Source organism: Sapajus apella, unplaced genomic scaffold (genome assembly GCF_009761245.1).
Source record: "Sapajus apella isolate SASKATOON/1434 unplaced genomic scaffold, GSC_monkey_1.0 scaffold30, whole genome shotgun sequence".
Classification (NCBI taxonomy): domain Eukaryota; kingdom Metazoa; phylum Chordata; class Mammalia; order Primates; family Cebidae; genus Sapajus; species Sapajus apella.
Window position 1 is genome coordinate 3,631,155 of NW_022436970.1, and position 23,856 is coordinate 3,655,010.

At 43.2% G+C, this 23,856-nt stretch overlaps 1 protein-coding gene across 2 annotated transcripts; it reads right to left on the reverse strand.

Annotated features, from left to right (window-relative positions):
- Positions 1-231: 231 nt before the first annotated feature.
- On the reverse strand, positions 232-19,960 carry NARS1 (asparaginyl-tRNA synthetase 1). Of its 2 annotated transcripts, none has more exons than XM_032293583.1 (15): positions 19,506-19,960; positions 17,812-17,891; positions 14,987-15,052; positions 14,797-14,889; positions 14,627-14,716; positions 13,768-13,846; positions 11,287-11,357; positions 9,086-9,172; positions 6,598-6,819; positions 6,288-6,487; positions 5,770-5,905; positions 4,979-5,092; positions 2,363-2,494; positions 1,908-2,039; positions 232-1,349 (listed from the first exon to the last, which is right to left on the reverse strand). In XM_032293583.1, exons 1-15 carry the CDS (start codon positions 19,513-19,515, stop codon positions 1,218-1,220), a joined length of 1,644 nt encoding a protein of 547 aa, XP_032149474.1. In that variant the 5' UTR covers positions 19,516-19,960; the 3' UTR covers positions 232-1,217. The 2 variants fall into 2 exon arrangements, with proteins under 2 accessions (XP_032149474.1, XP_032149473.1); XM_032293582.1 differs by having other exon boundaries at positions 17,812-17,894; positions 19,506-19,958.
- Positions 19,961-23,856: the final 3,896 nt, after the last annotated feature.

Below are 23,856 nucleotides of genomic sequence, written 5' to 3' on the forward strand. Positions count from 1 at the left end.
AATCTAATGTGTTCAAAAGTAACACAAAAGATTACAAAAAGGATTTAACCATGACCCACAAATCTTTTTTAAAAAAATTCATTCTCATTATCATATATTAGTAATATCTACTAAATTTATCAGTACCAAATTTCACATATACATATATCATAAAAAACATAAAAGAATTGCAAAAGCATGAACTAATGTGATACAGAGATGTTTAGCTTTAAGAAAATTAAGCCAGCAAAGAGTTTTTACTTGTGTTCATTTATTGAATGCTGGGAGTACAGATTATTGAGAATACATGACATGCATTTGGGGGAGAAATTAAATCTGAAATGAAGCCATCCAATAAGTCTGCTGTGAGTTAATAAGGTAGCACAGATTAGATGTAAGGACAGAGTGGTAAAAACTAAAACAGCCACTTAAACAGTTGTTATTAAGATTCCAGCTGCAAATTCTTTTGGAACTTATTTATTCTTAATTACTTAGGAATTACCAGGAAAGAGCGAAGATCAGTCTGCCGCTTTACCTTAAACTAAAGCTAACAGGGATACTGTGAATCACTGAAGACCTCTCCCCAGAATTATGCTCTTACTTCAATACCTTTAAGGCCATTCTGGTTTTACAAATTCTTCCCTAACAATTAGTATGCCTCAGACTTATAAGCAGCTATGCAGACTTAGAAAAGATTAATAACTGATGCAAAAGACTGTATTCATTTGATTCCAGTGTCTAACTGCTGAATCATACTGTGGTCTAATATGAGCAAATTTTTATACCATATTGCCAATTTCCCCTCCAAGATTTTTGTTGTAACTCATTGATGCAATAAAATAAATCAAAGAATTCCAGGTACACTTAAAAGGACAGAAAGATTAAGTTACTGGAATATCTTAGACCATGATCTAAAACTGTTGAATTACACAGATATAACTTGAATAAAATGATTAACTTGAATGAAGTGAATAAAATGCCGAAATGTATCCCTAACTACGGTTTCATGCCAGCTATTTCTCCCAAACTTTGTAATGGATATCTTTTCTTAAGATGACAACCTTAATATCACTCGATGTTCAGCTGATTTGGGGTACTTTTATCGTAGCACAAAGAAAAAAAAAAGAGAAAACCCCAATGGAATGAAAAAAGGAAGATTTTGGCTTTTTGTTTTCTTTTTTAAAGAGGCAGCCTGTTTTTTTTTCATAATCATTCCTCCGCACTTCTGGAGACATGGGTTATGGCTTGCAGCGCTGGACAAATCGAGGGTATAAGCACACGTCTCGGATGTGATACCTATTCAGAATCCACGTTAAGAATCGTTCCAGGCCCAAGCCATAGCCTCCATGTGGACATGTGCCATATTTTCTCTGTTTAAAAAAAAAAGAAAGAGGAGTAAACACTTAGTTAAAAATTTCATCTAAAGTAGTTAAAATTTTCCACTGTGAAAGGAGTTAGTCCCCTGTGGTTAAGAATTCAACTATGGCCAGATTTGGTGGCTCATGCCTGTAATCCCAGCACTTAATCTCTATGCCTTCATGCACCATGTGTAAAGAAATAATTTGGTATGAAAAATCAACCGGGGATGAAGTACCACCCTGGAAAGAGATTTTTAAAAACTTTGAAACTAAATCAATGTCTCTTTATAAGACGATAATGAAGAAGAGTACTAGATACTGGTAGGATCAATTTTTTAAAACTCAGTTGCAATCAACAAGCCAGCTGTTAAACAGGCTTTCAAATGAAATTAACATAACTTGGTCAAGACAAAGCTGACAATATTCACACACATTAGTATAACAGGGAAACTGAATACAGCTCATTCAAATAGCAAAGTACACCCTGAATTCTCCCCTTTTAAAAATTTCAATATATACAGAACGATTACAGTGAAAAAATTTTAAGAGTGCTTAAAAAATTGGTTTTACCTGATCTGTATACCAGTAATAGGGAGTGGGGTCGATCCCTTCCCTTTTATAACCTGCCAGTATTTCTTCACTATCCCAGATACGCATTGAGCCTCCCACAATCTCACCAACGTTGGGCATCAACACGTCGACCTTTAAATATAAGCAAAAGAAGATACACAATTACTATCAAGCGATCAGACATAGCACTGCTCTAGAGTTTCAATGAATATTACAATTAAGCTCTGAGCGCTAAAGGAGGCACTATTATTATGTAATATTCAAATATTTACATTTCTCTAATTTAACAAAGCGTGTCAACCCCAATCAGGAGAGAGGGAACAAGCCAATGTCTTTAAATATTGTCATTTAGATAGAGAATGAAATATGTGCCATGAGCTGTATCTGATTCCAGATGACAGTTCCCACCCCCTTGAAAAGCAAAATTATTAATACACTTTGAAACAGAAACTGACAGATTCAGTAAGACGGGGATCCTCAGGACATCGTTGCATGTAGAAGGACTTGATTTCCACAGGAAATCGACACAGCAAGATTGGTTCATTAATGGTGTCTGTCATCAGTCTCTCAGGAGCTTCTGGGATATCCTGAGGTTAAACAAGATTTCATTAACATTTACAACTTGAATCACAACAAGATAGAAGCAGCTCCTTCATCCTGCACCAGTCCTTCCTCCTATCAGTTCAACAGAGTAGAGGATACACACCTACCTTTAACTCACACACATTTGTGTAAAGAATAATTTCTTTCAAAAAGAAATAAACATATTCTTAAAACTCAGTTATTTAATGAACTGTAAAAGATCTGCCTCCCTTTACAGCATACCTCAAGCACCATGCTGTTTGATGAAGGAAAATCAAAAAAACAAAAACAAAAGCCAACCCCAAGTTGTGACTAGACACAGCTCAGTATTTTTCTCAGTGGCCTGTTTTGTCTAGCTCTGAGGCGAATGAGGTCCACTTAGTCCCATAAGGCATAAGGTAATCATGAATGCTCCAGAACATCATTGATCTACAGAGTATATTACTAATGACACTAATCTTTAAACTCTCCTCTTATCTGCCCTTCTTTCCTGTTGTAATCAATCACTTATGCCTCTGATGACAGAAAGACACAATCCTAAGACAAATAACCAATGTCAAACTGCTAAGTGTAACCATACCTGGAGCTCTCTCTCAAAACATCCTTCTGTACCACATATAAATTAAAGTTAACATATAAGCTCAAATGGAAAACTCTTGTCCCATTAAAAACGGATTGAGAACTGGAGAAGACTCATAGATTTGTTTAATGGAAGAAGTGAAATGGAGGAAACAATCACCCAGCACACCTGTTTTCAAGCTCCCGGTCCTGGAGCCCTTGCTTCCAGGAGATGAGAGGGGGAGCTCTAGTTTCTCAGCTTGCATCTGCTTTACACAGCGGGGGTCTGCATAAGATTTAGTCAGGGGAAAACCTGTCTAAGGCCTGAGGACCACGTATCTACTCTAGTGTCCTCATGTGTATGGAATGACAGCAATGTATAGTAAATGCTGACAGGCTCCCCGTGCCATGGTCCTGGCTAAGCATTTAGCTCTTGTAGTCACCACAATCTTGCAAAACAGATGTTACTTCCAAGGTAGAAATAAGGAACCTGAGACGGGGGCCACTGGCCTTCAGTTACATAGCACAAAAGAAAAGAGCTGGGAGCTAAGCCCACCTGCGGGAAACTTCTGACTCCACAGCTTGTGTAATCCACTCAACCACACGATTTTACCAACAGGTACACAAAGTACTCAAGTTCTCAATACAAAATTTTGTTATTACATATCATAGGCTGAATCCACAGGCTGGGCACAGTGTGGCTCACATCTATAATCTCAACACTTTGGGAGGCAGAGGTGAGATGATTGCTTGAGGTCAGGAGCTGGACCAGCCCAGCCAACCCAGTAATACTCTCCATCTTGTTAAAAGCAAACAACGGAATTCACAAAAGCAATAAGAGTGCTTTATATAGACCTAGTATATTGTTTTCTCCTCTCTATTAATTCCGTCTAAAACCCAAAACTAGTTAGCAGTAGCTACTCACATTTTAACTGTAAAACAATTTAGATGTGCAAATATTATGTAAGTAATGGTTAAATGCACAGGGAAGATGGCCTACCACAGTGTTGAAAACGTGAGCCTGATGTAGTGGCTCATGCCTGTAATCCCAACACTTTGAGGGGCCGGGGTGGGAGGACTGCTTGAGCCAAGGAGTTTGAGACCAGCCTTCGCAACATAGGGAGATGCCATCTCTACAAATAATAAAAAATTAGCTGGGCATGGTGGCTCACACCTATAATCCCAGGACTTTTGGAGGCTGAGGGAAGATGATCACTTGAACTTTGGAGTTCAAGGTTGTAGTGAGCTGTGATCACACCACTGCACTCCAGCCTGGATGACAGATGAAGACACTGTTCCAAAGAAAGAAAATTTGCAACCCAAGTGCATGCTGGGAGAGTGGTTCTCAGGCAAAACCGAAATGCCGTTTATCTGGGGCACTTACTCGGCTTCCTTCTCCACAAAGACCTTCTCTCTTGATTTTGCATTTTAACCAATGGCTATCTTCTTTCTCACCTTCCACATTAAGGAGTTTTAAATCACTGTTTTGGGGGAGGGGATGAACCTCTTTTTAAAAGCTAAAGATATTCTCTCCAGAAAACCAAAACAAATGTATCTATATACCAACACTGCATGTGATTTCAAAAGCTTCGCAATCTTTTAAAGCACTCCTGCCAGCCTAGAGAATAAGGAGAACTTATAAGCTGTGGCCAAGGAAGAACAATGAAGGAAGGGGGAAGAGGCAAAGCCTGAGACCTGAAGGCAGCTTAGAAACTCACTCATACTTACTGGACGCTACAGAACAGGCACTGTCCCGAGACTCTACATCTGTTAGCTCAGCGGATCTGCAGGCAACCCCAAGAAGCAGGTTCTGCTGTTACCATTTATTTGAGGACAGGCAGATGCCACCCACATTACTAGTTCATTAACCAGAAGAAGAGAACCACTGAAGCCCAATCCCAGTGGAAACAATGAGAGAAAGGAATACATACTTCTCCAAATTCATAGAAAGTTCCATCTTCTTTCTTTATATCGTGTTCTTTTAGCCACACGATAGCATCTGAGTAGTTCATCCGTTTGAAAGGCCGTGTGGGGGGCTTAAAGTTCTATAGCAGAAAGGAAAACTACAATGTATGCATATATATATACACATTAACACTACAATTTCCATTTTAAAAAACTATTCACCATTATTATAAAATATCACTTCAGTCGAGTGTGGTGGCTCATGCCTGTAATCCCAGCACTTTGGGAGGCTGAGATAGGCAGATCACTTGAGGTCAGGAGTTTGAGATCAGCCTGGACAACATGGTGAAACCCCATCTCTACTAAACACAAAAATTAGCCGTGGGTGGTGGCAACTGCCTGTAATTCCAGCTACTCGGGAGGGTGAGGCAGGAGATTGCTTGAACCTGGGAGGTGGAGGTTGCAGTGAGCTGAGATCACGCCACTGCACTGCAGCCTAGGCAACGAAGCAAGACTCCATCAAAAAAAAAGGAAAAAATATATCTATATAACTTCAGACTAGAAAACTATGTACATATTCCTAAAGCAGAAAGCATATGAGCCTCTTCTTATATAAGTTAAAACATCATTAAAATTATTGAAAATAACTAAAAACATTATAAAATTATTGACAATAACTAATATCAATGTCTAGTCTTCAAAATAGTCACTTATTTCAGCTCACCAAGCCATCAAATCTACAAAAACTGATGGTGAAGACTTCATTGTCTTCCAAAAAAGGACTGTGACTTTTTCTTTCCATAAACCCTGTACCTACCGGGTTGAGTTCATGCACTATGCTGGCCACAGGTGACTTCAATACTCGGTCTACCACATCACAGACCAAGTCCTCCAGTCGGTTCAGGAGGTCCTCAAAGCTCAGGAAAGGACACTCGGCTTCCACGTGAGTGTACCTGAAGAACGAGACACTAGCTCAGTGCTGCTTTGCTCCTGGCACTGTTTTCTCTCCAGCAAGGCTTTTAACATTGGTAAACCATCAATAAAATTCCAACCATGCTACAAATTTCCAACTTTGCAAATTACTTGTGGACGCCTCTCTTCTCTACGGAGTAGCAATTTCTTGTTTACTCCTTTAAATGTAAAAGACCGAGTCAAAGTGGAAAAGAGACCTTAGCTTCGATCTAAGGCGGCAAGACTTGGTACGATGTTCTTCTGTTAACCTCTTAATATATCAGTTTTTTTTTTTTTTTAAGCATAGACATCATTTACCTACACTAAGATTTCTTCTCTACAAATATTACCTAAAAAGAAATAAACAAAAAGACAATTTCATACTCAGCCAGGTGCCTTCGTGTTCTGGACTGTTCTGCCCGGTATGATTGCGCGATGCAAAAAACATCTCCCAGGGCTGGGATGCAAGTCTCCAGGTACAACTGAGAGGACTGAGTCAAAAATGCCTCTTCCCCAAAGTAGTCAAGCTTGAAGAGTGTGGAGCCACCTTCTACTTGTGTTTGCACTAATGTTGGAGGGGCAACCTGTTCAAATGCAAAGAAAGAGTCAATCAATGCCTATCGTGAGCACCGCCATTCAAGTTTCAAAACGGCAAATATGTACTGTTTGCAAAAGCTGACGAATGCATACTTACTTCACAGTACCCCCTATCAAAGAAGTGATCTCTAAAGCACCTGGTGATCATGGACCGTGCTCTGAAGATTTTGGACATGTTTTCCCCTCGGATCATCATGTGTCTGTTGTTGAGTTGGACGTCAACGTCAGACTCCTCATTGATCAAGTTGTCAGCTCCTCCAGCAGGGGCCAAGCCAATGAGCTCCCAGAAGTCACAACTCAGCTCATGGCCACCTGGAGCCTGCATTTTTTAAAAGTGGTGTCCAGAGAAAGAGAGAAGGAAAAGGAAATAAAAAATTAACAGTACTGAGAGGATTTTAATTTATGTCAAAAGTTTTGGTAAGCTGAGATTTTTAAGAACCTCATAATTCTCAGGCTTACCCTTCTAAAAATAGACCTAATAGTCTAGTTTTATATTGATATTTTTATGAATATTCTCTGTGGATAAATACACATTCAAATACACACAACTATCTCTTTTTTTTTTTTTGAGATGGAGTCTCGCTCTGCTGCCCAGGCTGGAGTACACTGGCACAATCTTGGCCAACCTCCACCTCCTGAGTTGAAGTGATTCTCCTGCCTCAGCCTCCCGTATAGCTGGGAGTTGACAAAGCTGATCTTGAACTCCTGACCTCAGGTGATGCCTCAACCTCTGAAAGTGCTGAGATTACAGGTGTGAGCCACCACACTCTGCCACAAGTATCTTTTTTTGAGATGGAATTTCACTCTTGTTGTCCAGACTAGAGTGCAAGGGCGCAATCTCCTCTCACTGCAACCTCCACCTCCCAGGTTCAAGCAATTCTCCTGCCTCAACCTCCCAAGTAGCTGGGATTACAGGAATGCACCACCATGCCAGGTCAGTTTGGTATTTTTAGTAGAGATGGGTTTCTTCATGTTGGTCAAGTTGGTCTCAAACTCCAACCTCAGGTGATCTGCCTGCCTCGGCCTCCCAAAGTGCTGGGATTATAGGCATGAACCAATGCGCCCAGACACAAATATCTTTTGAAAATAGAAATGCACAGGCCGGACACGGTGACTCATGCCTGTAATTCCAGCACTTTGGGAGGCTGAGGCGGGCAGATAATTTAAGGTCAGTTTGAGACCAGCCTGGTCAACATGGTGAAACCCCTTCTCTATCTACTAAAAATATAAAAATTAGCCAGGCGTGGTAGCAGGCACCTGTAATCCCAGCTACTCGGGAGGCTGAGGCATGAGAGTCACTTTTACCCAGGAAGAGACTGCAGTAAGCTGAAACTGCGCCACTGCACTCCAGCCTAAGCAAGGAAAGTGAGACTTAGTCTAAAAAAAAAAAAAAGAAAAGAACAAAAGAAAAGGCAGGGGGCGGGGTCGCTCACGCCTGTAATCCCAAAACTTTGGGAGGCCAAGGCAGGCGGATCACAAGGTCAGGAGTTCGAGACCAGCCTGGCCAACGTGGTAAAACCCCATCTCTACTAAAGAGACAAAAAATTAGCCAGGCGTGGTAGCTCATGCCTGTAATCCCAGCTACTCAGGAGGCTGAGGCAGGAGAATCACTTGAAATGGGAAGGAAGAGGTTGTAGTGAGCCAAGATCGCGCCATCGCACTCCAGCTTCTGAGAAAACTCTTGTCTGAAACAAAACAAAAAGAGGCTCTAAAATTCTATCAAGAAAGTTTCAATTTTAGACTACAGTTCTCCGAAAATTTTTAGGTGGGTTGTTAAGTTTTTGTTTCCATCTGGCTACAAAGTAATTCAAATATCTATAGCACAGTGGCTGTATTATATCCCATAAGGATGATTCAGGAATTCTGTAAGGTTGGAAATCGTTATATTCATTTTATCACATGAGCTGTATAGTGTAGACTTCACATTTATTGCATGTACATGCTGGGATGGTTAATATGAAGTGAGGACTTGATTGGAATGAAGGATACAAAGTATTTTCTGGGTGTATCTGGGTGTTGCCAGAGGAGATTAACATAATCTCCCAGTCAGTGGTCTGGGAGAGGCAGACCCACCCACAGGGTGGGTGGGTATCACCTACTCGGCTGCCAGCATGGCTAGAAAAAGTCGGAGGAAGAAGGTGGACGGGCAGACTTGCTGAGTCTTCCGGCCTTCATCTTTCTCCCATGCAGGATGCTTCCTGTTATGGAACATCAGACTCCAAGTTCTTCAGCCTTTGGACTCTTGGACTTACGCCAGTGCTTTCCCAGGGGCTGTTGGGCCTTTGGTCACAGACTGAAGGTTGCCCTGTCGGCTTCCCTACTTTTGAGGCTTTTGAACTTGGACCCAGCCTCTACTGGCTTCCTTGCCCCACAGCTTACAGACGGCCTATCGTGGGACTTCATCTTGTAATCATGTGAGTCAATTCTCCTTAATAAACTCCCTTTCATATACACATATATCCTATTAGCTCTGTCCCTCTGAAGAACCCTAATACATATGCCAAACACCAAAGATCCAAAGACACTGGAAAACAAACCAATAAACAAACTACGCATTCACCCAGTGTGAAACTCAATCCACTCACCTGCTTGCCCTTTGGGGTAAGGTTTAGCGTTCCATACACTGCAACGCTACTCTCCGTGGACAAGAGTACTCCATTGTAGCACAGACACTATAAAAAGGTCAAAGTTCAAATTTAGTTATTCACATTGATTTAAAAATCCTACCATACAGAAAGTTAAAGGGATTATTTGCAAACAAGTTATCTGGTCAAATACTAGTAAAATAAAGAAATGGCCACTGATTCTCAATAAGAATAGCTATTTTTGTGGAAGACAGAGGTTTATCTATATATACACATATAAATGTAAATACACATTTTCCATATATACATATGCGTAAATGACACTGACCCACATAACTTAAAATATCTGGACAGTTTATTTATTTTAAATCCAGGCTATTAAAATAACATACAGGTTGGGCACAGTGGCTCGCGCCTATAATCCCAACACTTTTGAAAGCTAAGGTGGGAGGCTCACTTAAGCCCTGGAATTCAACACCAGCCTGGACAACATAGGGAGAGCTAAATAAAAATTAGCTGGGTGTGGTGGTTCTCACCTACAGTCTTACTTGGGAGGCTGAGGTGGGAGAACTGTTTGGGTCTGGGAAGTCAAGGCTACAATGAGCTATGATGATGCCACTGCACTCTTTCTGAGAAATCCTGTCTCTCAAGAAAACAAACAAACAAACAAAACCATACAGAGCCCATCTACTATAATCACTTCTTACTAAAGTCATTAGGAAAAAACTGATGGGGAACTTTAAAAGGAAGGAGTCAGGCTGCCAACACCTGAACCCACTACTCATAAAAAAGACAACCAGCTGGACTTGGTGGCTCACACCTGTAATCCCAGCACTTTGGGAGTGAGGCAGGTGGATCACCTGAGGTCAGGAGTTCGAGACCAGTCTGGTCAACATGGCAAAACCCCATCTATACTAAAAGTACAAAAATTAGCTGGGCATGGTAGCAGGCACCTGTACTCCCAGCTACTCAGGAGGCTGAGGCAGGAGAATCGCTTGAATCTGGGAGGCGGAGGTTGCAGTGAGCAGAGATTGTGCCACTGCACACTCCAGCCTGGGTGACAGAGTGAGACTCCAAAAAATAATAGTTTTTTAAAAAAAAAAAGACAAGCCTCTGGATGTGATGCAACTAAAAGAACACAGCTTTGCCCATGAAGCAGTTGTGTCAAAAACCTGAACCCAATCAGGCCTAACCTCCAATTTATAAACAATACAGAGACTAGAACAACAAGCTAAAGGACACCACAAGGATGCAAATAACCAAATCCAGAATGCGAGCAGTTCCACAGGACAACCCACTAGGGTTTTCCCAACAAATACACAGTAATGGGGGAGGGGGGCCGAGCAAAAGAAAAGAATGCAAAGGGAGCAGTTACAGATTAAAGAAAATTTCAAAGTCATATCACTAAATGCAGCATGTCAATCTTGTTAAGATCCTCATTAAAATCAATCAACTATAAAAAGGCCTTATAAACTGATAACAAGAATCTGGATATTAGATCATATTTAGTAGCTGTATGAATTTGGTGGAGGGTGTGTTAATAGTGACTACAGTATTTTTCTTTCTTTTTTTTTGAGACAGTTTTCCTCTGCTGCCCAGGCTGGAGGATGGTGGTGTCATCTTGGCTCACTACAACCTCTGCCACCCGAGTAGCTAAGAGTACAGTTATGCACCACCACGCCTGGCTAAATTTTGTATTTTTTGTAGAGCCAGGATTTTACCATGTTGTCCAGGCTGGTCTCAAGCTCCTGGGCTCAAGCAATCTACCCACTTCAGCCTCCCAAAGTGTTGAGACTACAGGCATGAGCCACCATGCCCTGCCATATTATTTTTCTTAGTGATGCATAAGCATGGTATTTCAGTAAAATGATATAATGTCTGAGGGGCAACATCATACCAGGATTGGCCATATTGGTAGTTACAGAAGTTGGGTGATGGGCACTTGAGAATTTTTTATATGGTTCTGTTTTTTAATGTGCTGGAAATTTTCCACAACAAAAGTTTTCTCCCTCTAGTCTTGCTAAGGTATAATAAACAAATAAAAATTGCACGTTTATGATACAAAGTGGTGTTTTGATGTATTCATTGTCAACATAATAAAAGTTTTAAATAAATGTATACAGATTCTAGAATTCACAGAACAATAAAGGAATCTACTAAAAACATCTGATTTTCAGGCATAAATAAAGGAAAATATTTACCAAATCATCCGCCAAGACACACTGAAGAAAACCTGTTCCATCTCGCAACACCAAAAACATTAAATTCTTTCCTAAAAAGGAGAAATAATAATTTAGGCAGACTGTTCTCAAATTATGAAAACCAGATTAGTTTTTCAAAATTTTTTTTTTAAGATAGGGTCTCACTTCGTCACCCAGGATAGACTGCAACAGCACAATCACAGCTCACTGAAGCCTCCACCTCCTGGGCTCAAGCAAACCTCCCACCTTACCCTCCCAGGTAGCTGGGGCTACAGGCACGTGCCATCACACCTGGCTATTTTGTAGGGACTGGGGTCTCACTGTGTTGCCCAGGCTGGTCTCAAGCTCCTGGGCACAAGCAATCCTCCTACCTCAGCCTCCCAAGCTGTTGAGATTACAGGTGTGAGCCACTGCACCCAGCATGATTTAATCTTATCTAAAGAAAACTCAAAGGTTAAACATTGGAAGTTCACACCTCCCACATGGCTCCCTTCCCTGGAAGTACCCACTGGTAATACCATTACTAAGTATTTGTAAAATACTTTATTTTCATTGTATTGGACTTTCAAATCATACATGATCCCCTAGATCCACACAACCAGGGGAAAGCAAGACAGAAGGCAACACGAGTTAAGGGATTGCGGCTTATCCACCCCTGAATCCCCTGCAATGTGTGGCACAGTACTGTGCACTCAGTGGGTGATGCATAAATGTTCTTGAACAAAATCACTTTTCCTTATTTATGTCCCAAAGGTCCTTCACTGAGATCTACTTAAAACATTTCATTTGTATTTTTTGCCCCCGCTCCCCTTTTTTTTGAGATGGAGGTTCACTTTTGTCACCCAGGCTGGAGTACAATGGCACAGCCTTGGCTCACTGCAACCCCCGCCTCCTGGGTTCAAGCAATTCTCCAGCCCCAGCCTCCCAAGTACCTGGGATTACAGGCACCAGCCATCATGTCCAGCTAATTTTTTTTTTTTTTTTCCCTGAGATGGAGTCTCCTCTGTTGCCCCGGCTGTAGTACAGTGGCATGATCTCGGCTCACTGCAACTTCCGCCACCTGGGTTGACATGATTCTCCTACCTCAGTCTCCTGAGTAGCTGGGACTACAGGTGCCTGCCACCATGCCTGGCTAATTTTTGTACTTTATTAGTAAAGATAAGGTTTCATCATAATGGCCAGGCTGGTCTCGAACTCCTGACCTTGTCATCCACCCACCTCGGCCTCCCAAAGTGCTGGGATTACAGGCGTGAGCGACCACACCTGGCTAGTCCTACTTTTTAATAAAAGATTTGCTACTGCCTTATAATAAATAGTAAAAACAATGTTTAATATTTAAAAATATATAATAATAATAAAAGGGGAAAGAGAAAACAAAATGTCAGAACCAAGGAAAATGCAAATATACTGATTATAAGAGTCAAAACTATGGCCAAGTTTCAGACTCAGATGTAAATTTCCTATAGTAACATCCCTTGGTTTTCACTAAATAAAACAGCTAGACACGGTGGCTCACACCTGTAATCCCAGCACTTTGGGAGGCTGAGGCGGGCAGATCATGAAGTCAGGAGTTCAAGACCAGCCTGGCCAATATGGCAAAACCCCATCTCTACTAAAAATACACAAAAAAAAAAAAAAAAAAAAAAAAAAAATTGCCAGGCATGGTGGCACATGCCTGTAGTTCTAGCTACTCAGGAGGCTGAGGCAGGAGAATCGCTTGAACCTGGGAGGTGGAGGTTGCAGTGAGCTCAGATTGCACCACTGCACTCTGGCCTGGGCAACAGAGTGAGACTCTGTCTCAAAATAATAATAATTATTATTAAAACTCAATTAGACAAATATTTACTGGACACATCTTCATCACTGTTAATTGCTAACCATTAAAAAAGCATTTAAAAACTTTTATACTTTCAATAGTCATTTTAAATAAGAACAAATTTAAAATACAAATCATTCTACCTTTAAAGCCAGGTGAGGTACTACTATGTGTCTGTAATCCCAGCTGCACAGGAGGCTGAGGTGGGAGGATAGCTGGGGGAGTTCAAGTCTAGCCAGCATACCAAAAAAAAAAAAAAAAAAGAAGGCCGGCCACAGTGACTCATACCTGTAATCCCAGCATTTTAAGAGGCCAAGGCAGGTGGATCACTTAAGGCCAGGAGTTCCAGAGCAGCCTGGCCAACATGGTGAAACCCCGTCTCTACTAAAAATGCAAAAATCAGCCAGCTGTGGTGGGAGGTACCTGTAATCCCAGCTACTCAGGAGGCTAAGGCAGGAAAACTGCTTGAACCCGGGAGGCAGAGGTTGCAGTGAGCCAAGACAGTGCCACTCCACCCCGGGCAAAGGGGGAAAATTTACCCCAAAAAAAAAAAAAAAAAAAAAAAAAAAAGGAGAAAAAAACCCTTGCAAACCTTTGTATGTTTTTCTTCATGTAAGACCAGGGATATTTAAAAATTAAAAAGAAGGAAAAGTTTTGCCATTTACCTTGCCTACGTAGCCTGTGGACCCAGCCAAACACCTTTACCCTTTGGCCTCGATATCCTTCTAACGCACTAATCTTCACCTGTCAAATTGAAATAAATAACATTTGCTCAATAATGTAATTTGTACACACCAACTTTTTCACTAACATTAGACAGATGGTAGTAAAGTGTTAGAAATCACAAATGGTGCAAACTGGGGACAGCCCCTCTACTGCAGGTCAGAACCAAACACATTTCACTCTACTGGAGTGGTTTAAAACAAACAAACAAAATCCAAGTCTTCTTTTCTTAGTGCAAAACTGGTAATGAGAAACACCCAGGAGAATTTCAGATATTGCTAGATAAAATCAATTAACAAATGAATTGAATTTGTCATAAGTGGAGCACTTGCTTCCCATAGTAGTAACAATCCCAGTCTACAGGGAGCCTTTTCCATGACCCCATCGTTCTTCAATATCTTCCAGGACTTGGTATCTAAAAAGGCTAGCTTTTGTGTGGGGGATGAAGGAGATGGGAGATGAGCAGAGGAAGGGGCTGGTGCATGTAGCCAAAAAACCCCAGCTCCATCACTATAAGAACTACTGGAAATTTGGCTGGGCGTGGTGGCTCACACATATAATCCCAGCACTTTCGGAGGCCAAAGTGGGCAGATCACCTGAGGTCAGGAGTTTGAGACCAGCCTGACCAACATGGTTAAACTTCGTCTCTAAAAAAAATTAAAAAAAAAAAAAAAAAAAAAAAAAAAGAAAAGGAAAGTGAAAACAACGTACAGAAACAAACCATGTGGCATGCCCCTCAAACACAGAAACAATGATCTGATGTAGCAAAGTCCACGGTATTTGAAATGATAAAAAACTTACACATTTTGGCTCTGGGAGACTTGGATCGTTTTTAATGGTAATCTTCTTGGCTTCTTCCAGGTTCTTTTCTCTTCGTAAATTATCTTCTGCCTAATTTTAATGATGAAACAGTTTGTTAACACGGTTTCCAGAGTTCTAGCAATGTTCACGGTGGCAAGTTCAGGACTCACCTCTTTCTTATCCCGGGAGTCACTCTTCATTTGTTCCCTATGCCACATCTTTTTAATGTTCTTCATCTGTGATTTAGAAATAACATCCCACCGCTAGAGAAATAAACAGGTATTTATTATCAAGACCTTTGTGTCATGATGAAAATTTATTTCCAAAATATAATTCCATAAAGTTTTTGGTTTACTCTACCTCATTTTCTTTTTGTGAATCTACGTAAATGGTAGGAAATGGTTCTTTTCCTACTGTCATCAAAGCCTTGGGTAGGGAGGGAGAAAAAAGACAGTTCTTGAACATTGTACAATACTTAAAATCAAAATAACATCTCAAGTATAAGGCAACTTAAACAATCTAACCATAAGTACCCAAGAGGCAAAAGTTGATGTTGGCAGAGTAACTGGTTGAATATTTAAGCAGCACGCTGGTTACAACTGAAGCTCTGAGGTCCTCTCACAAACAATTCCAAGTTCCAAGTTCAGGTACACACTATACAGTTCCCCAGTACAAGCAGACTACAAGCAACAGATCTTAAGTGGCTGAAGCCACCAGCACAGGTACATGGGCAACAGAAGAGACACCTGACAGCAAAAGCCAACTTCAGGTGACATCTAAAAGGTTAGTCCTCTGTGAGAAATCAGACGAGTCTCAGGCATTTTTGAAACTTTCAACAAAACAATGGCCAAGGACACAAAAAGCTAAGCTCATTTAATCTGAAAAATTCCCAAATGTAGAATACTTCTTTTCCCCAATGGGATATATTAGGCATTGCTGTGTTACACATCATTTAATAGTTTATCATTTGTGGTTTCAAAAAAATAGCTGAAAGTACATAAAAGATAGATATTTTAAGTCCTCAAATATTCTTTCAAAATCTCTCCCAAGTTATTAAATCAAACAATAAATGCAATGAATTATTCTCTTGTTGCAAGATCTGAAGCCTGGAAAAACTGACTTTTTCTCAGGTCAATGACTGCTGCAGAGAGGGACGGAACCTGGATCTTTTGAAAACATCCAAGAGTTCATCCTTTTAACAACTAGACATTGGAAGAATACATGTAGGTCATTCAGAATTCATTTACTTCCTGCCAGTCTGGACTGATCCCTCCTTTTGTATCACTGAAATTGAAAGAGCCAAAGTTTCCAAATCAGAATGCTATAGTTTTGTTAGTAGTGACATTCTGCAGACGTTCATCTACAGCATTGTCAGTTTTGGGAAGCCGCAACGAGGCACCCGACAATCCAGAAATGGAAGACTTCCCCCTAAGTTAAAAAGTAAAACCCAGCCAAGTGTGGTGGCTCACACCTGTAAGCCCAGCACTTTGGGAGGCCAAGACAGGAGGATTGCTTAAGCCCAGGAGTTTAAGACCAGCCTGGAAAGCTGAGGTGGGAGGATCATTTAAGCCCAGGAGGTTGAAGTTACAGTGAGCCATGACTGCGTTACTACACTCCAGCCTGGGTAACAAAGTAAGATCCCATCTCAGGGGAAAAAAATTAAATGAAAAACAAGTACCCATGTATGTCACACCAAAGTATAATCATATGGTATGATCTTAAAAGAGGAGAATGCTCCCACATTAGGAGGACTTGATAGTAATTATAAATGTGGTAACATAGTTAACAAAAAAAGGGGAAGCACAGGAAAGGGAGTGTCAAGGCTCTGCTTTTCCAAGTACAATTCAAGGAAAGAACTTTTTGTTGTTGTTGCGGAGGCTGCAGTGCAGTGGCACAATCACAGCTGACTGCAGCCTCAACCTCCTGGGCTCAAGTAATCCCCCCATCTCAGTCTCCCGAGTAGCTAGGACCACAGGTGCATACCACCATGCCTAGCTAATTTAAAAAAAAAAAAAAAATTTGTAGTTGGCTGGATGCAGTGGCTCACTCCTATAATCCCAGGACTTTGGGAGGCCTGGGCAACAGAAGGAAATGTCTCTATTTTTTAAATTAATTAAATTTTTAAGAAGTTACATTTTTTTGCAGAGATGAATGAAAGTCTTACTATGTTGCCCAGGCTGTCCTCAAACTCCTGGGCTCAAGAAATCCTCCAGCCTCAGCCTCCCAAGTGCTGGGATTACAGACATGAGGCACCAAAGCCCAGACCCAAGGAAGGAACTTTTAACCATCTTCCTTATGTGGCAGTTGTAGTCAATGGATTCTAGCATATAAGTTCAACAGCTAAGTCCATGGTCTATTTTAAGAAGGTTGTCTTATGCTACACTTTGTAATTCAGGCTAGAGTGCAGTGGTGCAAGCATGGCTCACTGCGACTTCCCCTTTCCAGGCTAAAACAATCCTCTCAACTCAGGTCCAGAGTAGCTAGGAGTACAGGCACACTCCACCATGCCCAGCTAATTTTATGTGTTTTGTAGAAATAGGATTTCACCAAGTTGCCCCAACTGGTCTCAAACTCCTGGGCTGAAGTGATCCACCTGCCCGGCCTCCCAAAGTGTTGGGATTATAGGCATGAGCCACTGCACCTGGCCTGAGTCCAAGCTCTTGACAAACTCCTTTGACAATATGCTAAATTCATTCGAAAATTCTAGATCCTGAGAAATAATAGCACGTTACTAGATTGGCATTCTAGCTTCAAGCTCCAGACTCATGAGTGAGCTCTGACACATGAATCCATTCCCAGTGTGTCTAGTATAAACCAGACCTTCAAGTCAAATCTCAGGATCATACTCTGCACTGTGGTAAATTCACCAAAAGCCCTCTCAGGAGAGGCTCCTGGCCATGAGCTCAGTGTGACTGAGAAAAGGTAACTTTTAGCTTTATAAGAATTGAAAAACCACTAATCTGACTCACTGGAGAGAAAAATTCCAAGGTGCAATGCCATGTGGTAAGAAAGAAGATTACTTTTTAAACGTTCAAGTTTAGACTTTGATCATCTAACAATCTGAAAGCCATATATATGTATGCATTCCTTACTTTCCCTTTTCTGAAAATTCTCTTTGGAACCTAGTGTTTGACATAAGTCATTAATAAACGCAGTCTCATTTTCCCAATGAGAAGAGACTCTACCTTTAGACCTGTTTTAAATGGCTTCTCCTTGGTTCCATCTCCCGTGGCATCATTGCCCTCTCGTTCAGAGACGTACAGCTCTGCTGTTTGACAAAATGAGAGTAACTTACTGGTTTGGCCATTAACTATTAGTCGCCTTACTACTTTATTCATTCTTTGCCTTTGTAAACAGAACAAGCATGATTAGTAAAAATTACTGAGGTCCATAAGAAATTAATATCCTAATTATTTCCCCACTCCCACATTTCAGTAACATCCATCTCATAAAAACATTAGTTAAAAATCCAGGTTTTCAAAGTGAACTCTGATCATTTTAATTTGTGATATTTATTCTCTCTACCTGGGCACCCAAAAATAAAAGAGGGGCTTTGAAGTTGGTCAGACGTATGCTGGGATCTTGGATTTTGTACCTTAAAAGGCAGGGTGACTCTGGAAAACTTATTTAACTTTTCTGAGCTTACTTCTTCTTTTGTCGCCCGGGGTTGGAGTGGAATGGCGCAATCTCGGCTCACTGCAACTTCTGCCTCCAGGGTTCAAGTGATTCTCCTGCCTGAGCCTCCCAAAGTAGCTGGGCTTACAGGCACCAACACGCCCAGCTAATTTTTTTTTTTTTTTTGTATTTTTAGTAGAGACGGGGTTTCACTATGTTAGCCAGGCTGGTCTCAAACTCCTGACCTGCCTTGGCCTCCCAAAGTGTTGGGATTACAGTCGTGAGCCACCGCGACCCACCACTTATTTCTTTATCTATAAAATAAGAACAACAATACCCATCTTGAAAGGCTGTGCTGAGGATGAAATAAAATAACACATACAAATTAGACATCCTCGTGCCAGTTTTTGTAGAGACGGCAAATAAACACCAGCTCCCTCTAGTCTTTAAAGGAAACTGAAGCTCTGACGTTGGAAAATTTCAGAAGGCCTTACAACTAGAAGGTCTGAACAGTTACATCCATTTAGATCTCCTTTTTTTTTTTTTTTTCCTACTATACAGTATGGTCTCTCCCGAAACCTTAATAAACAATAAGGCTGGGAGAAAAACAACTGGAAGCCGGGTGCGGTGGCTGATGCTTTGTAATCCCAGCACTGTGGGAGGCTGAGGTGGATCACCCGAGGTCAGGAATTTGAAACCAGCCTGACCAACATGGAGAAACCCTAACTCTACTAAAAATACAAAATTAGCCGGGCGTGGTGGCGCACGCCTGTAATCCCAGCAACTCCGGAGGCTGAGGCAGGAAAACCGCTTGAACCCGGGAGGCGGAGGTTGCGGGGAGCCGAGATCGCGCCATTGCACTCCAGCCTGGGCAACAAGAACGAACCTCCGTCTAAAAAAAAAAGATTAAAAAACCTGGAATCCTAAAGTCCCTTCCTGACGATCTCTTGGAAGAACTGAAGGAGTGGGGCCTACCCAGCGTCTGAACCCCTCCCAGCGCCTGAGTCTCAGCGCGATAGGGATGTTTCGCAGCGGGGCAAGGGTAGGCCCGGAGCCGCCGCCATCACAGCCCGGGGGAACCAGGAGCTCGGGGAAGCCTGGCCCGGCCCTTCGAATCCGGGACCCAGCGAGGGCCAGGACCCTCCCTGCAACTGGACCCCAAACACTGGCGGCCTCTGGCAGGCACTAAGGAAAGCGCCGGAACCAGGCTTGAGCAGAGTTCCTACCCCAGGCAGGGAACACCGCGCCATACACCAAGCCTTACCTAGCACCATGCCTGCAGTGGCCGTGATCACCTCCAAGGACACAGACGCAACACCACGCCGCCTTAGCACTCCGACGTGCACCAGCGGTTTCCGCCACAGGGGCGTTGCATCAGACAGTTTAGGACAGAGGGCGCCCACGTGAGTCAGCTGAGCGCCGCGGCGCCATTGGTTACAAGAGGTGGGCGAGCGGCGCCGGAGCCGCCATTTTTGGTGAGGGCAGAGGCAACTTCCGGGTCCGAAGACGCCCCGCCCTGCGCGTTTGCGCAGCTGGGAGGGCGCAGCCTGGCTCGGGGTTCCCAGGTCATCGAGACCCAGGCACAGCCTCACTTTTGCATCCTTCCTTCCCCGCCTCTCCAATTTTCCTTTCTGAATCTTCCAATTCTGCCCCAGCTGGAGGCGTGCGGGCCCTCTTACAAACCAGACCCCGATCCCCAGATACTGGAGGCTGGTTGAGTTTATGTCGCGAGACTGGGTGCGCGGGAATGGAGGGGACGCGGCGGGATGCATTAACTTTCTAACCTCCGTGAACCAACGTCCGTCGGTGTTCAGGACAGGAACTATGATGTAAGTTCATTTAAAGTTATAAGGATCACTGTTAGGGAGGCCATAATAATGTGGTGGAAAGAACGAAAGCTTTGGAATACAAACCTGGTTTTCCCTCTTACTGTGTGTCTTCACATAAATTACCTAATCTGAATGAGCTTCAGTTTTTCTATTTGTGAAAGATGATATAAGTTCACTGTCCAGGCATGTAAGAGGTGCTAATAAAGAGTCTGTCATTATTTTTAACTTTTTCCTTTTTTGGTGTTTTTGTTTTTTGTTTTCTGTTTTCTTGAGACTGGGTCTTCTCTGCTGCTCGGGCGGGAGTGCAGTGGTTTGATCATAGCGCCCTGCAGCCTCGAATTCCTGGGCTCAAGCGGGCGTCCCACTTCAGCCTCCCAAGTAGCTGGGACTGCAGGTGTACGCCACCACACTCAGCTTTTTTTTTTTTTTTTAATTTTTGTGGAGACGGGGAGGTGGGGAGGAGGCTTCCTGTGTTGCCCAGGCTGGTCTCAACCTCCTGGAATCAAGTGATCCTCCTGCTTCATTCAGCCTTCCAAAGTGCTGGTCTTACAGGCATGAGCCACCATGTCTGGCCCATTATTCTCAATTTAGTGGAATACCAGAGTTTGTCCCTGAAGCAAAAGAAAACCCTTTTTGTTATGAAAGGTCCTCAAAAATAACTCCATACATAGGTTCAAGGCCTATCAAGAATATGAACCAGGGTCGGGTGCAGTGGCTCACGCCTGTAATCCCAACACTTTGGGACATGCTGAGGTTGCTGGAACCCTTGGGGCCAGGAGTTCAAGATCAGCCTGGCCAACATGATGAAACCCCTGACTACTCAAAATACAAAAATTAGCTGGGCGTGGGGTCATGTGCCTGTAAACACAGCTACTTAGGAGGCCGAGGCAGGAGAATCACTTGAACCTGGAAGGGGGGGTTGCAGTGAGCTGAGATTGTGCCACTGCACACTCCAGCCTGGGCAACAGAGCAAGACTCCATCTAAAAAAAAAAAAAAAAAAAAAAATATGTACTAAATACTATTCCTAAAGAATATTTGAGCCAATTTTTTGAACTTTCCGTTTTCCTCTTTGCTGAATGTTTTCTGTTGGCTCATGAATTGGGATCAATTGCTGCAAAGCAAATTACCCCAAACTTTAGCAGCCTAAAACCCCAAACATGTATTACCTTAGCAGTTTGAGACAGAGTCTCAGTTCTGTCTCCCAGGCTGGAGTGCAGTGGCGTCGTCTCGGCTCACTGCAACCTCTGCCTACCGGGTTCAAGTGATTCTCCTGCCTCAGCCTCCTGAGAAGCTGGGATTGCAGGTGTGTGCCACCACACTTGGCTAGTTTTTGTATTTTTTTGTGGAGATGGGGTTTCGCCATGTTGGCCAGGCTGGTCTGGAACTCCTGACCTCAAGTGATCCGCCCGCCATGGTCTCCCAAAATGCTGGGATTACAGGTGTGAGCCACCGTGCCAGGCCCTACTTTACACAGTTTCTGATGGTCAGAAATACGGTAGTGGGTTCGCTAGGGGTCCTGGCTCAGGTCTGTCCTGAATCATGCTGAGGGCAGGGACTGCAGTCATCTGAAAGCTTGGCTGGGTGGGGATCTGCCTTTGGGCTCACTCACAAGGTTAAGGGCAGAAAGCCTCAGTTCCTTGCCAGGTGGGCTCCCCATAGAGCTGCTAATGATACAGCCACTGACTTCACCCAAAATAAGTGATCAGAGAGGGAGAATATTAGTTACCCTTTTTTTTTCCTTGAGACAGAGTGAGATGGAGTGGCACTGTGGCCTGGGCTGGAGTGCAGCAGCGCCATCTCGGCTCACTGCGATTTCCACTTCCCAGGTTCAAGCGATTCACCTGCCTCAGCCTTCCAAGTAGCTAGGATTACAGGTGCCCGCCACCATGACCAGCTAATTGTTTTGTATTTTTAGTACAGATGGGATTTCACTACGTTGGCCAGGCTGGTTTCAAACTCCTGACTTCGCGATCCACCTGCCTCAGCCTCCCAAAGTGTTGGGATTACAGGCGTGAGCCACTGTGCCCAGCCCCTTTTGTTTTATGATAAATTACCCCAAAACATCAAATGGTATTTGTTGTCTCACACTTCTGTGGAATAGGAATCTGGGCATGGGTTAGCTGAGGACTTGGAGCTGAGTCTATCCGTAGGCTGCAGTGAGGGTGTCAGCTGGGGCTGCAGTCAGTTTAACTTGAGACTCTTAAGTCTCACCTGGGGTGCATGACCTTCCATATGCACGCCGGTGGGTGTTGGCCAGAGGTCTCCCTCAGTTCTTTCCACATGGGTCTCTTGCTTGGTTAAAGCCAGCGAGCAAGATGGAAGTCAGAACCCTTAGTTGCCTAATGTCAGAAGGGATATCCCAAAACTTTTGCCATATTCAGTTAATTAGGATCAAGTCACTTGTTCCAGCCTACACTCAAAGGAAGGGTATTACACACGGGCGTGGATGCCAGCAGGTGGGAATCGTGGGCTCTCTTAGAAAGCTCCCAACTGCAGTGACCAAAACTGAGGATGCAGTGCTGTTTCTAACCTGACTTGTTAGATGAAATGTCATTGTCTCTCCATATTCTACCGGTCACACAGACCAGCCCTGGGGTGAATACCAAGAGGTGGCGCTCAGTGGGTACCATCTTAGAGGCTGCCCACCACAGCCCCTCCAGATGAATTTCTCCTGCTCTGCCCCAGAGGCTGACTCATGTGAACCACATCAATGGGCTCCCTCGTCCTCTGACTCCTGTTCAGGTGCAACTAATGGAGAACACTTGTGGAAGAACAGAGGGGTGGTGTGAGGTTGGGGTCTTTATTTCCCTAGCTCCTCATTGCAGGCTGGCTGCATCCTCACTTGGGGGCCACCACTCCTGCCAGGTGGCACCAAGAGACTCATCTGAACTGCCCTTCAGGAATTTCGTTTCATTTGATCATTAAAACTGAATGTGTAGGCTAGGCGCAGTGGCTCACACCTGTAATCCCAGCAGCTTAGGAGGCTGAGGCAGGCAGACCGCTTGAGGCCAGGAGTTCAAAACCAGCCTGGGCAACATGGCAAAAACCCGTCTCTACTACAAATACAAAAATTAGCTGGGTGTGGTGGCATGCTCCTGTAATCCTAGCTACTCAGGAGGCTGAGGCAGGAGAATTGCTTGAACCTGGTAAGCAGAAGTTGCAGTGAGCCAAGATCAGGCTACTGCATTCCAGCCTGGGTGACAGAGTGAGACTCTGTCTCAAAAAAAAAAAAAATTGAATTTACACAGCAACATTCTGTTGTGAAATAAAAAGTGTATATAGGTTCGTACAAGCAGGCTGTACAAAAAGGTCACTTAAATTCCCACCCTCTCCTCAGTCCACACCTAGAGATTCACAGGATTTCTCTAAGTCCAGTTAGTACAGGATGGAAAAAATGGGGCTCGTGCTGACATAGGCATAATATGCTAGCACATGCCAGACATGAACAGCTATTCTACTGTAGCCTCGCTTGGGTGAAGCCCTAAAAAGACTGGTGAAGGGAAGTCATCTCAGACGGTGGAACTGAGCACTGTGACTGCTTTTCCACTTCTCAGCTAAGTAGAGATGGCCTGAAGGACTGATGGACGGACACTGGTTCGAGGGTTGGCCAGTTGATCAGAGACTAAGAAATAACAAGAGTAAAGATTAGGTACAGGAGGTCTGGTGGGGATGTGGATGGAGCTTTTTGAATGGGCACTGAACGTGAAGATTTTTGTCCTCTGCAAACATCCATCAGAAAGCATTCAGTATGGAGGAGGTCTCTATCATCTGTTGATGTTGGACTT

What these genes read in the sequence shown, in the direction of transcription:
- NARS1 (XM_032293582.1), bottom strand. An exon ending in ATTCACAAAAAGAAAATGAG is followed by an intron (nt 14,890 to 14,986) that starts GTAGAGTAAACC and finishes TTATTTCTCTAG; the next exon opens with CGGTGGGATGTTATTTCTAA. An exon ending in GTGTCTTGGCGGATGATTTG is followed by an intron (nt 9,173 to 11,286) that starts GTAAATATTTTC and finishes ACCTTTTTATAG; the next exon opens with TGTCTGTGCTACAATGGAGT.